Source organism: Leptonychotes weddellii, chromosome 3, assembly GCF_054177405.1.
Source record: "Leptonychotes weddellii isolate Sample4059 chromosome 3, ASM5417740v2, whole genome shotgun sequence".
In the NCBI taxonomy this organism is placed as follows: domain Eukaryota; kingdom Metazoa; phylum Chordata; class Mammalia; order Carnivora; family Phocidae; genus Leptonychotes; species Leptonychotes weddellii.
In genome coordinates, this window is record NC_138371.1 from 16,206,106 (window position 1) to 16,221,496 (window position 15,391).

The following is a 15,391-nucleotide window of genomic DNA, read 5'->3' on the forward strand; positions in this document are numbered from 1 at the left end:
TCTGTTTTTTTGCCAGTACCATACTACCTTGATGATGACAGCTTTGTAATAGAGCTTGAAGTCCGGAATTGTGATGCCACCAGCTTTGCTTTTCTTTTTCAACATTCCTTTGGCTATTCGGGGTCTTTTCTGGTTCCATACAAATTTTAGGATTATTTGTTCCAGCTCTGTGAAAAATGTTGATGGTATTTTGCTAGGGATTGCATTGAATGTATAGATTGCTCCGGGCAGCATAGACATTTTAACAATATTTGTTCTTCCAATCCATGAGCATGGAATGTTTTTCCATTTCTTTGTGTCTTCCTCAATTTCTTTCATAAGTGTTTTTTGGTTTTCAGAGTACAGATCGTTTACGTGTTTGGTTAGGTTTATTTCTAGGTATCTTATGGTTTTGAGTGCAGTTGTTAATAGGATCAATTCTTTAATTGCTCTTTCTTCTGTCTCATTGTTAGTGTATAGAAATGCAACTGATTTCTGTGCATTGATTCTATATCCTGCCACATTGCTGCATTCTTGTACGAGTTCTAGCAATTTTGGGGTGGGGTCTCTTGGGTTTTCCACATAGAGTATCATGTCATCTTCAAAGAGTGAGAGTTTGTCTTCTTTGCTGATTTGGATGCATTTTATTTCTTTTTGTTGTCTGATTGCTGAGGCTAAGACATCTAGTACTATGTTGAACAACAGTGGTGAGAGTAGACATCCTTGTCATGTTCCTGAACTTAGGGGAGAAGCTCTTAGTTTTTCCCTGTTGAGAATGATATTCGCTGTGGGCTTTCCGTATGTGGCTTTTATGATATTGAGGTATGTTCCCTCTATCCCTACACTATGGAGAGTTTTAATCAAGAAAGGATGCTGTACGTCAAATGCTTTTTCTGCTTCTATTGAGAAGATCATATGGTTCTTGTCCATTCTTTTATTAATGTAGGGTATTACATTGATTGATTTGTAGATGTTAAACCACCCTTGCAGCGCAGGAATAAATCCCACATAGTCATAGTGAATAATCCTTTTAATGTACTGTTGGATCCTATTGGCTAGTATCTTGGTGAGAATTTTTGCATTCATGTTCATCAGGGATATTGGTCTGTAATTGTGAGAGGAAGTTTTATTCAAATAAATAAAAGAGAAAAATGTGCCAGGAAGAAAGAAAACCATGAACCTTCAGTAGGAAAGAGTCCACCAAATGCCAATCAGGATCCTTTTATAAAACCAAAGTGCAGATCTATTGTGACACAGTTGCAGATGCCAAGTATGGAGGAAATCCTGAAAATTTCCAATGAGGGGGAAAAAAAGATGAACTACAAAGTTATGACCATTGTATTGACAGGAAGTCTCCCATTGAAAAGCAGGGGCAAGAAAAAAAGGGAGAGAATTTTTAAAGTTCAGGGGAAAATATCTTTTTTTTAATGGAAAGAGGCCTTTATTTTTTATTTTTTTACATATCTTTAAGGAAGCTCTATACCCAATGTGGGGCTCGAACTCACAACCCCGAGATCAAGAGTTGCATGCTCTAACAACTGAGCCTGCCAGGTGCCCCAAGAGGAAAAATCTCTTTGAATCTAGAATTACATACACAGCCCAAACATCATTCAACTGTGAAAATAAAAAGACTTTTTTAGTTGGGAGGGGAGGACTCTGGAAGTTTAACACTTACAGACTTACTCTGAAGTAAATGTAAAGGAGGCTAGATCAGCACTAAGAAAAAATGAATCCGAGAGGAAGAAGTGAGGAGGCAAACAACAGTGGTAAACGAAGACTTTAGTAAATTCATTCAAACTAAAAAGTAGGAAAAAATAGGCACACAGGCACACATAGGAAGGAGGAAGGGAAAAAAAGAAACAAAGGATAAGAGTGAGGCAGCTGGCCGGAGAGGGCTGGAGGATAAGAGAGGAGGTCTACAGGGCCAAGGCCCCCGAGCACACAGGATTTGCAGAAATTTTTTTTCTTAAGTAGGCTCCACAACCAAAGTAGGGCTTGAAGTCAAAACCCTGAGATCAAGAGTCATATGTTCTACCAACTGAGCCAGCCAAGGGTCCCAGAATTTACAGAATGTAATAAGAATATGAAGACCTGGGGCCCCTGGGTGGCTCAGTTGGTTAAGTGTCCGACTCTTGATCTCAGCTCAGGTCTTGATCTCATTGTTGTGAGTTCAAGCCCCACATTGACCTCCATGCTGGGTGTGGAGTCTACTTAAAAAAAAAAAAAAAAAAGTGAAGACCTTGCAAAGAGACCTAAAAACAACCAAAGTGATGATGTATCAAGAAATAAATTCGCCTTGGCAGAATTAGTTAAAAATGAAATGAAATGCAAATCTTCCAAATGTGACAGACCTACAGTTACAGTCTTTAAAAGCACATGCACACCACCTCAAAGGTTTTCCTGCTATTGGAGATATGTTCCCTTGGTTGAGGTGCTGCCCACCACATCACTCCGTTGTAAGGTTCTATGTAAATGAACATGAGTACAGGGGATCACATGTAATTCAACCTTCAACTGGAAAAATTGTGAATGAACTTTTCAAAGAGGCAAGGGAACATGGGACTCTCCCTCTGAATGAAACCACAAGAGCTTTGAGTGATGACAAATCAAAGTCATTTGCATGTGGAGGGTACAGAGTGGGGCATTTCTTTCGTAAGCAGTCTGACTACATCTATGGAGAAAATCAGCCACAGGATGTTCAGATTTTGCTTATAACAGTTTCAGCAACAGCTTCAGTTTAGACGATGAGGAGTTGAAACCATGCAATGACCCAACAAATGCTCAATTTCTGGAATCTGTTAAGAGAAGGGTGACTCTGCATGTATGCCTGAAATCCAGCAACTTATATTAGAAATCCTTTAATGTGACATTACTGCTGGCAGAAGATTTCAAGAGACTCCCTGGGACTTCAGTGACTGGCTCATGGTGGCCAAGTGAATTTGGATATGGAGGATCATCAAGATCAAGCATCCTAAAACCTAGAATAAGGTTCAGGGCTTTTAGTGGAGAAAGGCAAAAACTTGGAATCCTCACACCTGACATAGTCAGCACACCTTCCTCCCCGGAAGAGGAAGAGAAGTCAGGACTTAATGTAGTTGTGCTTGTTGATGATTCAGGGCCAACAAAAATTCAAACCTGGGGCACCTGGCTGGCTCCGTCAGTAGACAATACGACTCTCGATCTCAGGATCGTGAGTTTGAGCCCTACATTGGGCATAGAGATCACTTAAAAAATGTTTTCAAACCCTGTTAGCAGATGACAGTCATTTGATACAAAGATTCAATAGTGCACACAGGTTCCTGGATCTTGGGGACTTTTTTGTACAGTCTTGTCCTGAATTTGCTACTTAAAGAAGACTTTATTCTTATGACTTCATTTCCAGAGAGCTGATGAAAAGCCAAAGCCTACCACAAAAAGCAGATATTCTTAATACAGATGATCCTTGAACATTGCAGGGGTTAGGGGTGCTGATCCCTCCCCCCACAACTGAAAATCCATGTATAACTTCGACTTTCCCAAAACTTAACTACCAATAACTTACTGTTGACCAGAGCCTTAATGATAACATAAAGTCAAAGAGCATGTATTTTGGGGCGCCTGGGTGGCTCAGTTGGTTAAGCGACTGCCTTCGGCTCAGGTCATGATCCTGGAGTCCCGGGATTGAGTCCCGCATTGGGCTCCCTGCTCGGCAGGGAGTCTGCTTCTCCCTCTGACCCTCCTCCCTCTCATGCTCTCTGTCTCTCATTCTCTCTGTCTCAAAATAAATAAATAAAAATCTTTAAAAAAAAAAAAATATGAGCTGCGTTGTTTCTATTTAAAAAAAAAAAAAGAGCATGTATTTTGTACGCTATATGGATTATATGCTGTATTCTTTTCATAAATCTAAAGAAAAGAAAATGTTATTAACAAAATCATAAGGAAACAAAAATACATTTACAGTACTGTACTATGTTTATCAGGAAAAATCTATGTATGAATGGACTCTCACAGTTCAAACCCATGTTGCTCAAGATCAACTATACTATGATGTTTGAGCAGCTAAAATAATATTGCTCTTATCCATGAAGTAGTGGGTAGGAAAGATAATGTGCCATATTAATTAATATAATAAAATACTTCCAGCATTAAAACAATCAAATTATTTTTATTACTTTTATAAAACATTTTGGTCTTATTCTGTCTTCCAGCCTGAGTATAGATAATATTGGACTAGGGATGGATCTTGAGATTACTGTGTTTGAGTTTTTAGTTGCAGGGCTGCCTTATGGTGATAGCCTTTTTTTTTCTTAAGTAAACTCTACACCCAACATAGGGCTCAAATTCATGACCCCAAGATCAAGAGTCTCATGTTCTACTGACTGAACTAGCCAGGTGCCCCATGGTGATAGCTTTTAAATATCTAGTCAACCCAATTTGTTACGTGCTTAGTGTTAATGTAACAACATTTATTTGCAGAAAAATGAACAAACCCCCGTTTTGATGAATGCATTTGGTAGAATTTGCACTAAAATTTCTTGGTGCTTCATTGATCAGTAGCTAGTAAGAAATCTTTTAATGAAATTAAGTTGAAAGTTTTTCTGTGATATATACCAAAAAGTATCTGTATTCTGATTTTGAAATAGTTTGATTATATAATAATTATTTCTCCCATTTAGATTTTTTAAAAAGATTTTATTTATTATTTAATTGAGAGAGAGAGAGCATGAGCAGGGGGAGCTGCAGGCAGAGGGAGAAGCAGACTCCCTGCTGAGCAGGGAGCCCAACAGGGGATTCAGTCCCAGGACCCTGAGATCATGACCTGAGCAGAAGGCAGACGCTCAACCAACTGAGCCACCCAGGCACCCCTTCTATTTAGATTTTATGCATCCTTTTTACTTATCAATTTAGCTACATTACTAGTATCAAAAAATACAACTTGGCGTTGTATTTTATAGAGCTGTGACCATCATAAACCAGAAATAAAAGGACGTAAACGTCAGTAGTCCTTGAGGATATGTGATAAATATTGATACTTTATTTTTACTTTACTTTATTTTTATTTATTTATGTTTTAAGGTTTTATTTTTACTTTTGTTTTTTTTAAAGATGTATTTATTTTAGAAAGAGAGAGACAGAGCCCGCGCGCGTGAGCAGGGGGAGGGGCAGAGGGAGAGGGAGACAAGCAGAACCCCCCATGGAGTGGGGAACCCGACAGGCATCTCAATCCCAGGACCCTGAGATCACGACCTGATCCTTGCTCAGCAGGGAGCCTACTTTTCCTTCTCCCTCTGCCTGCCGCTCCCCCTGCTTATGCTCTCTCTCTCTCTGACAAATAAATAAATAAAATCTTAAAAAATCAAATCAAATCAAGGTGACGGCGGGGGTCTGCATTTTTTTCAGTAAGCTCTAGGGAAGAATCACTTCCTTACCTTTCCAGCTTCAAGAGCCTGCCTGCATTTCTTGGCTCATAGCCCCCTTTTTGCACCTTTCCGGCCCTTCCTCCATAATCCCATCTCTCTGCAACAGCCAGGGAAGGTTCTCTGTTTTTATGGATTCATGTGATTAGATTGGCCCACTGGATAATCCAAGATTATCTCTCCATCTTAAAGTCTGTAGGAACCTCAATCATACCTGCAAAGTTGAGTGGCCTTTGCCACGTTAATTAACACATCGCAGCTTCCTTCTGGTAGCTCCAGGAGAAAACCTGTCCTTTGCCTCTTCCAATTTGCAAAGGATGCTGGCATCCCCTTGGCTCAAGGCCATATCACAGCAGTCTCTTCTTCTGGCCTTACATCTTCCACAGTTTTGATTCTTTTGCCTGCCTCTTACACGGATCCTTGTGATCACATTTTTTAAATAGTTATTTATTTATTTTAGAGAGGGTTAGAGGGCCAGAAGGAGAGAGAGACTCCCCGCTGATCAAGGAGCCCGATGTGGAGCTTGATCTCACAACCCTGAGATCATGACCTGAGCGGAAATCAAGAGTCTGACCCTCAACCAACTGAGCCACCCAGGTGCCCCTCCTTGTGATTACATGTAGCTTACCTGGATGATCCAGAATAATCTCCTCATCTCAAAAAGCTTGACTTCATCATATCTGCAAAGTCCCTTTTATCATATAAGGTAACCTATTCACATATTTGGGGGCTAGGACATGAATATTTTTGGAGGGTCATTATTCTGCCTACCATAGCCTACCTTTACCCCCAAAGTTCGCATCCAACCCATATAAACGCACCCTATCCAAAGGTGCTCAAAAGCCTCAACCCATGACAGCATCAACTCAAATTCCAAAATTTTATCAGAATTTCACCATCTCAAAAGTCCCAAATCTCATTATTTAAATTATTTAAAGTTTGGGTGAGGAGTTGGGTATGATTCCTGGGGCACAATTGCTCTCCATCTGGGCACCTGTGAACCTACAAAACAAGTTCTCGGCTGCCAGATATAATAGTAAGACAGTCCTGGAATAATAGTTAGAGACGTTCCCATTCAAAAAGCAGAAAATGGAATGAACGAAGGAGCCACCACTGTCCCAAGCAATGTAGAAACCCAGCCAGGCAGCTAGTCTCTGCCCCTCCCCTCTGCTTGTGCTCTTTTGCTTGTGCATGCTCTCTCTCTCAAATAAATAAATCAAATCTTTTTTTAAAAATGACAGAAACAAAGAAATTGCCATCTTCACAAGTGTCCTGGGGCTAGAATGTCTTCCTTTAAAAAAAAAAAAAAAGATTTTATTTATTTATTTGACAGAGAGAGACACAGCAAGGGAGGGAACACAAGCAGGGGGAGTGGGAGAGGGAGAAGCAGGCTTCCCACGGAGCAGGGAGCCCGATGCAGGGCTCGATCCCAGAACCCTGGGATCATGACCTGAGCTGAAGGCAGACACTTAACAACTGAGCCACCCAGGTGCCCCTAGAATGTCTTCCTTATCAATGGACACAGTTTCATCTCCTCAGCAGGGCATATTTGAAGAACAGAGGAGGGTCCACGTGGCCATGTAGCATTGCGGTGGATGCGCACACTCTGGAACCAGACTTCTGGAGTCCCTATCCTGGCTCTACCACTTATTAGGGATGTGACTCTGGGTAAATTATTTAATCTCTCTGTACCTCAGTTTTCTCGTCTGTGCAATGGGTGTGATATCAGTGCATGTCTCACAGAATGGTTATGAGGATTGCATGAGCTTTTACTTGTAACGTTCCTGGCCCATAGTAAGTTCTATATATGTGTTTGTTTGTTATATAAATACTTAAATTAACAAAAGAAGATTATTTGGCGTGGGGAGTGTGATTTCTAAGAAAAAAAAAGCTAATGGTAGGACTGGAAATAAAATCAAAGAAAGCGCTCTTCCAGGGACGGCGTCTATCAAGCATTCAGAATGGTCCAGCATTTGACCTACCGTCTTAGGCTGTCCTACAATACAGCCTTTAACAAAACTAGGCTGTCCCAAACCCCTGGTAATCGAATCGCTTACCTTTATACCAAGAAGGTTGGGAAAGCACCAAAATCTGCATGTGGCGTGTGCCCAGGCCGACTTCGAGGAGTTCGTGCTGCAAGACCTAAAGTCCTTAGGAGGTTGTCCAAAACGAAAAAACACGTCAGCAGGGCCTATGGTGGTTCCATGTGTGCTAAGTGTGATCGTGACAGGATCAAGCGTGCTTTCCTTATTGAGGAGAAGAAAATTGTTGTGAAAGTGTTGAAAGCCTAAGCACAGAGTCAGAAAGCTAATAAAAAAAATGAAGTTTTTTGAGTAATAAAAAAAAAATCAAAAGGCAAAAAAAAAAAAAAATCAAAGAAAGCCCTCAGAACATAAAGGTAAAAGAGTTTCAGTACAATGCATAAGACATGATACCATCTGTGGGGGAAAAAACTATTTCTACAAGGTGTGTGTCTGTATGTAAACTCATAGAAATGTGTCTGGCAGGATACTTAGCTCCCTGGAGGGGACAGCCAAGGAGAACCTCAGCATTAATTTCCATATTTGAATCGTTACCATGAGAACATATCTGTGTGTTCTTTGTGAAACTTTTTTTTTTTTTAAATCAACATTAAAGAACAAAGCGCCCAGGAAGCAGCGAGGAAGACTAGCAGGCTCTGCCATCCGGGAGTGAAGGGAAGTCACAGAAGAGATGACATCAGAATTGGATCTTCAAGGAGGCGTTGCCTGAGGGAAAGAGATTGCTGCCGAAGGGGCAGCTGGAGAAGAAAATGACATGTTTGAGGAAGGATGGGAATTTGTCTGAGCAGAGTTCTGGTGTGTGTGGTTGGGCAGGGAGAGGAAGGGAGGGACAGGTCTGAGATCGGGCTGTGCGGATGCGTTTAGGGCCGGTTGTAAAGGGCTTCCATGCACACAGAGGGGGTTGAACTTTGTGGAGACAACTTTTTAAGCCGCTTCAGGGGCATGATCACAAAAGAAGTATCCTTGGGCAGCCAGGTGGCAAGTGGACCGGAGAGGTAGGGAACGGGTGCGTGGGGACTGGTTAAGGAGGCTGCCGCCCTGCCCCTCGAGAATTGCCCCGGAAGTGACACAAGAGCGTCTGTGTCCGGACGGAGAAAGGGCTTGATTTTAGAGAGAATTAGGAGGAGGCGTCCACAGTACCCGCCTCTCAGCATCGACTCCCCGTTTTCGTGGTAACTGTATCCTGCTTTGAGGAATCACCTTTTTTTCACCTTTAGCCTTTGTACTTTTGGCTCTGGGCTCCCAGGGTAGGACACAGGATATAAGTCATTAACACATTCTGTGCCCTCAGCCACCTTTCCTGGAGGAGCACATGATCCCAAGCAGGACAATCAGGCCCACCAAGACCCATTCTGGGACATCCATAAGCCAACTCCCTCCTGAGACCAGGTGTGAAATGATGGGGACTTGGAGCTGCTCAAGCCGCCATGTGCCCAAGGGAAGGCGAGTCTATAGCTGGATCTTGGCAGCATCTTTGGAGCCCCAGATCAAGCCAAACCTTAGCCAGCTGTGGCCACAGACTTCTCACAAGCCAATGATTTTTTAATTAAATTTAATTTAATTTGGTTTGAGGACGCCTGGGTGGCTCAGTTGGTTAAGTGTCTGCCTTCAGCTCGGGTCATGATCCTAGGGTCCTTGCTCAGTGGGGAACCTGCTTCTCCCTCTCCCTCTGCCTGCTGCTCCCCGCTCCCCCTGCTTGTGCTCTCTCTCTCTCTTTCTCACTGACAAATAAATAAATAAAATCTTTAAAAAAAATTAATTTAGTTTGGTTTAAGTCAGTTTGAGTTGCATTTTCTGTTCAAACTGACTCAATTAAGAGCATTCAGTGTTTCTAATGATTAGCCCTGGGAACAAGGAGCATCTCTGAAATCTACTGCTCTTAGTCTCATAGTAAGAAATGAGGACAAAAAGATGTCTTTAGCCACTGTCAGACCCTCTTAGGGAGGGGAGGATGTGTCGTTCTGATTTGCTAAGTTAACAGAATGCAATAAGGCTTTAGAGATTCTGGAAGGGGTGGCCCAGACCAGTGTGACTCCCAGACTTTGGGATTTCACAGAATTCAGCAGCAAAATTACAAAGACAAATGTTAGGGTCCAAATTAGAATGCCAAGTGTTTTGTTTTCTTTTGTTTTTAAAGAGAGAAAGAGAGCAGGGGAAGGGAGGAACATGGGGAGGCGCAGAGGAAGAGGGAGAACAAGAGAATCTCAAGCAGACTCCCCATTGAACGTGGAGCCTGTCCCAGAGATCATGACCTGAGCCAAAACCAAGAGTCAGATGCCCAACTGACTGAGCCACCCAGGCGCCCCTAAAATTGCCAAGTTTTAATTTTGTTAAGTAATCATAAAAGAATATCATATCATAAAATATCATAAAAGAAATACTTTTAATCTCTCGCTTTCTCACACATACACACACAGAGAAAGGATAACTTTCAAATAAAGGATATCCCTTTAAAATGAATACCTCTGGTGGCTTTGTGAAAGACTCACGTTGTACTCACGTTTCTCTCTCTGTCTCACATACGTGAAAACTTTTTACTAGCATTGCCTAGTGGAGAATCCTGTGTGCTTCGTTCGAGTCCCCACCCCTCAGATGTCATCCACATCCCTGGGACAGGGAAAGTCTGAACAACACAGGGTCCCAGACCTAAGAAGAAGATTGCAGATCCCAAGGAAAGGCCTCACTCAAGGCAGGGAGGATCTGGCAAGGGAAGCCAGACAGCGAGAGCATGAAGCTTGGAGAGACTTGAGGAAAATTTCCCCTTCCCACCACTGCCCGAGCCCAACCAGCCCTCTCGCTGCCAGTCCACTGCCTGAGTAGGGACCCCAGGAGCCCTGAGCACAGACAAGTTGCAGTGCTGAGTCTAGATGAAGGTGCTGGGAGAGACCGGAGCCTGTGAACAGACAGCAGGAGCAGCCTCGCTGGGGATTCAGCATCAACAGAGACTGGGGCCAGCTCCGGAGTGAGGAGGTGGGCTGCTCTCTTGTGCCCTGAGGAAGAATAGCTCTTTCAGCTCAGCTCAAAGAGGGGGAAGACATTAGCCTGAAGGTGAAGGGATGGGAGTCTCTCCCCTCCACAGCCCCTTCCTGGGGCAGGCACTTACCCACCCAGTGAAGCGGGGTTCATAGGAAGGAGGCTTTGACGAATCACTGTTAGCACGCATGTGCACTGTGGTTGTGCGGTCAATACCAGAAAGTGCTCCAGCTTTCGGTCGGAGGGATCTGAACATCCTCCCTTTAAGAGGAGACTGGATGGAAGCTACTGGCTGAGAGCCAGGACCCTGGGGCAGGACAGGTGGACAACCAGAGGGAGGGAGAAAGGGGAGAGTGAACAAAGCACAGAGGAAGGCCAGGGAAGCAAGGCCCAGACAAGGCAGGCAGGAATGGACTGATAGGAGACACAATGGGAAGAGAAAAAGACTCTTTGCACTGGGCTCTGGACTCTAAGCATGTGCACAAAGTGCATACACTGACACAAGAACTTGTTTCTCTAATAGTAGGCTCTGCTTTTCCACGCTTCTGACATTAAGGACTGAGTTAAAGAGTCAATGTAAAGATACACAAGGCACATTAAGGAAACCAAAGACTTTGAGAACCTGAATTCCAGAACGCTGGGCCTCAATGAGTCTATGTCAGGAACCAATGGTAGATTTAAAGGCGTCCCGGGAGCCTCAGCAAGTTGAAATCCTCGGGTCTTTGTTCTCTCCCCTCTCTTGCCCTTGTAAATTTTCAGGCCCTGCCAACTCATCTGTCTTTGCCTTATTTCCCACTCAAGTTCCTGAGAAACTCAAGATCTAAGCTGCTCTGAACGTCTATCTCCAGTGGGTCCTTGAAAACCATCATCTCTGGCCAGTCTACAAATCCCCTGACCTTGAGCTAAGGGTCCATCAGCTTGGGCAGAGAATAGCAGGGGAGCGGCATGAGGTTCCAGCAGTCTCCAGAGTGGCCACCAAGAGCTCAGAACACTTTGTGTCTTCTCCCAAGTGTTGTGGCTTCCCCACCAGAGACATATCCAATCACAGCTCTGGAACCCCATGACGTTGGGGTCAAGTGAGGCTGTGTGACCTGAGATCCTACAATCCCACGCTCCTGGGACCTGCCCCGCACCATATCAGAGAAGCCAGAGAATGCATGCCAAGTCATATGCACTGTGTTGTTTATTGTCACATGTTACCCATGGGACAGGGGCGGGATGGGGAAGGGAGCCCTCAGGCAGAGAGGGATGGAAGGAGGGGGAAGTGGGAACCATCCATTTTCTGAACTCTGCCCTTTCTTCCAGCTGTTGACGGGTGCAGGCCTGGCCGCCAGCAGGACTCCCTCAGATACAAGCACAGTGTTGAGTGAGAAGGTTGGGCACTGTCTCATACTTGAAAGAGTAACCGCCATCTGAGGTGGTGCGGACACGTAGGGGCCTCATGGTCCCAGGGAGGGCAGCACAGCAGGGCTGGGCCCCTGGCACCAAAGAAAGGGGTTGGACAGGGGTAGGAGGAGCCCCAGGCCCCGGCAGGGGCAGGTCTGATGGGGCAGGCAGTCCACAGCCACCGTGACAATAGTGGAAGATGAAACTGGGAGGGTGCACAATCCACCGGTCCCAGCCCAGCTCCTGGAAGGAGATATTGAGGGCCACTCTGTGACAGTCAGCATGGGCGGCGGGTTCCTCCGGAGGCCTCTGGAGCAGACGCAGCGCGGCCGGAGACCAAGGCCAGGGCAGCGGGGGAGTCGAGCGTCGGGCTCGCTCGCCTCCGCTGGGTGGCCTGGCCCGGCTGTGGGCCACCAGGAAGGGTGTGGCCTCGGGCCGGGCTGAGCAGGAACAGAGAGGGCAGCGCAGCTGCAGGACCAGGACAGGGCTGGTCAGCAGAGGGAGTGCAGAGGGGGCCAGATGCAGCACCGCCCAGCGAGGGGGTGCCTGGCCCAACGACATGGGCACGGCCATGGGGACCCCTGATGACAGAGCCAGCAGGCTTAGCAGGGGCCCAGAGCTATTGGAGGCCGCTTCGCTCTGCCTGGCCAGGCCCGTGTGGAACCACAGGTGGGCTGAAGTCACTTGGCGGCCTCGCGTGTGCTGGGACGGCCGGAATACATATGTGAAGAGGCCGTCCTCGGCCTCCTGGGTCAGCTCTCTAGCAGCTGACTCGACCGCACAGCCAGCACCTGCAGGAGACACAGGGAAGGGAGAGGGCAGCCCTGACTGGCACAGTCTGGGACCTCTCGTCCTCCTCAGCGGCCGGGATGCGACGGCAGTTCATCAGCCAGCCACACCCTGAGCGCTGTCAGCCTCCTGAGAGAGCTGACAGAGGCTCTCCATTTGTTATTTCACCCTTAACGGACTTAAAAAATACAAGACGTTGCCAACTTCTCTCTGAAATGGTTTTACCGGTTAATATTCCCATCAGCAATATATGTAACAGGCCCTGCCCACCCTCTACCTTCACCAACGCTTGGCATCGTTAGACCTAAATTTTTGTTCACCAGTAGCATGAAATGGGATCTTGGATGACAGTACCTTGAATACACGGGCATTTGTTTTATTCCCCCATATTGCTTCAAAAAATTTTTTTTAATATTTTATTTTTAAGGGGCGCCTGGGTGGCTCAGTCGTTAAGCGCCTGCCTTCAGCTCAGATCCTGGGATCGAGCCCCGCATCACGCTCCCTGCTCCTTGGGAAGCCTGCTTCTCCCTCTCCCACTCCCCCTGCTTGTGTTCCCTCTCTTGTTGTGTCTTTCTCTGTCAAATAAACAAATAAAATCTTTAAAAAAAAAAAGAAAAGATTTTATTTTTAAGTAATCTCTGCACCCAAAGTGGGGCTCAAACTCACAGCCCCGAGATCAAGAGTCACACGCTCTTGCGAGTGAGCCAGCCAGGTGCTTTCTAAGAAAGGCAGTTGGCATCCCTCCACTAAACAATCATGACTAGGGGAAGGACTGCAGATTGGGACAATGCTGTCGCGTGGATTCTCTCATTATAAATTTCACAATTGATCTCTTTTTCTTTTTTAATTTTTTTTATTTATTTGACAGAGAGAGAGAGACAGCGAGAGAGGGAACACAAGCAGGGGGAGTGGGAGAGGGAGATGCAGCTTCCCGCTGAGCAGGGAGCCTGATGCGGGGCTCGATCCCAGGACCCTGGGATCATGACCTGCGCTGAAGGCAGACGCTTAACGACTGAGCCACCCAGGCGCCCCTCACCTCACAATTGATCTCTTTTGTGGATAAGGAAACAGGGTTACAAAGGGGAAGTGACATTTAACTACTAAGGGGCCAGGCTGGGATTCGGCCTGATCCCAAAGCCACACGAAGTCACTGCGGCACAGGGAGGCAGGGGCTCCTCTCTGAGGGAAAGATGGGCCAGACTACAAGAATGTCCACCTGGAAGAGGGCTTTACTGGTTCAGTCAGTGGAACACGGGAACACACATAAGGAGATGAAAAGGGAATTCAAGAGCAAGTAGACTAATTTCCTGGAAAAGTTTCCCAACTAATCTTACCCCAGCATTTCTGAATCTTCTCAAGTCTCAGCTAACTGGGGCTAAAGAAACAAGGTTTGCAGTGGGGAGTGAGGCAGAGGAAGAAGGAAAGGTGGCAGAAAGAGGCCCAAGCCCAAATATCTCTTTCTAGAGACCCTTGGTGTCCCGAATGAATGTCCCCCAAATGACTCCTCTGAGCCTCGCTCCATTTCGCTTAATCCTGAGAGGTAGGCATCACTGACCATTTTCAGGTGACGAGACAGAGACTCAAACCCAGACCTGCCTGGCTACCGAGCCCATGCTATATGTACTGCACTGCTTCTCAAAGTCGCCCTGCTGGTGCCCCACGCTCATTACCTGTAGCCGGGAAAAGGATGGCCTGGGAGACATCCTCCTCCTCCCTGGGCTCAGAGCCCCTGCGCAGGAAGCCCCCCGGAGCATGTCTTCGGGGCAGACGCCTGACTCCAGGATCCCCACCTTCCCCGGCCAGTGCCGGAGGCCCCAAAGCATCCAAGAACAGGGCCCTCACCTTGGCCAGGACAAGTGCCCGGTCCAGCTCTGGCCCGTGGCAGCCATGCCCACTCTTTGGGGACAGCAGCAAGAGGAGCAGGAGTGGTAGCTGGGACAGCATAGCTCACCTAGCCCTGCCAACGGTGAACCCGCACCCTGCCCTGTGCCCCTTCCGTCAGGGTCTGCCCCGCGCCTCCCCACTCTGCCCTCCCCATCCCACCGCGAGTCCTCTTCTACCCTTCTCATCCTGGTCTCCCCAGTCCTTCCCACGCCCTGCAATCCAGAGTGGCCCCTGCCCATGGCATTGAGACCTCCTATCTCTGACGCAGATGTCTGTGGCCCTGAGCCTTATCTCCCACTCCTGCCAAGCATGTGGGGGAGGGGGCTGGTGAGGGTTTTCACCCTGAGTGACCTGACCCACACATACCACCCCTTCCCCCTACACACACACAGACACACTCTCTCTCTCTCTCTCTCTCACACACACACACACACACACACACACACACACAGAGCCACATCCCAGCACCCAGCACAGAGGTGACATCCGGTGGGACAGGAGCCTGGGAGCTGGGGTCTGCCAGCTCCTAAAATTGTTATTCGTAGAGGGAACAGAATGCGCCAGCCCCTCAGACCTTCTGGGGCCCCTTTCAACCAAGCAGCTGCTGGGCCAGTCATGGGGGGGAAGGGCTGAGGCTGGGGCTAGAACTGGGGCTAGGGTGGGAGGCAGGTGGTCCCGCCTGCTCTAAACTTAGCCTGGAGGAGCCAGTCTGGGCTCTTGTCCCTCCAGCTGTGTCATCAGAGAATATTTTTGGGATTGGCAGCTGCAGGCGCCTCTGCCACTCAGGCCCAAGCCTGGCCGGCGGTTGGGGACCTGGCGGCTGGAGGTGGGAGGGAGGAGGGGAAAGAGGCCCAGGCTGTGGGAGGGGGCTGGGAAGAGAGGCTCTCCGGAGCAGGAAGCCAGGCCGCGGGCAGAGGAGGCTGCGGGGCCCCTCGCTGCAAA

General features: G+C 46.9%; 1 protein-coding gene and 2 pseudogenes across 1 annotated transcript; 2 read left to right on the top strand and 1 right to left on the bottom strand.

The window, feature by feature from the left end:
* LOC102744708 (UBX domain-containing protein 2B-like) overlaps nt 1–2,841 on the top strand; it is a 5,914-nt pseudogene extending 3,073 nt beyond the window's left edge.
* Nucleotides 2,842–7,333: 4,492 nt separating this feature from the next.
* Nucleotides 7,334–7,681, top strand: LOC102744395 (large ribosomal subunit protein eL34 pseudogene; annotated as a pseudogene).
* A 3,874-nt stretch (nt 7,682–11,555) lies between these two features.
* INHA (inhibin subunit alpha) lies at nt 11,556–15,200 on the bottom strand. The gene is made up of 2 exons (XM_006750084.3): nt 14,236–15,200; nt 11,556–12,567 (listed from the first exon to the last, which is right to left on the bottom strand). The coding sequence occupies exons 1-2, from the start codon at nt 14,507–14,509 to the stop codon at nt 11,735–11,737; spliced, it is 1,107 nt and encodes a 368-aa protein (XP_006750147.2). The 5' UTR covers nt 14,510–15,200; the 3' UTR covers nt 11,556–11,734.
* Between the last annotated feature and the right edge of the window lie 191 nt (nt 15,201–15,391).

What these genes read in the sequence shown, in the direction of transcription:
- INHA (XM_006750084.3), bottom strand. Translation starts at nt 14,509, where the DNA reads ATGCTGTCCCAGCTACCACTCCTGCTCCTCTTGCTGCTGTCCCCAAAG. An exon ending in CATCCTTTTCCCGGCTACAG is followed by an intron (nt 12,568 to 14,235) that starts GTAATGAGCGTG and finishes TGTCTCCTGCAG; the next exon opens with GTGCTGGCTGTGCGGTCGAG.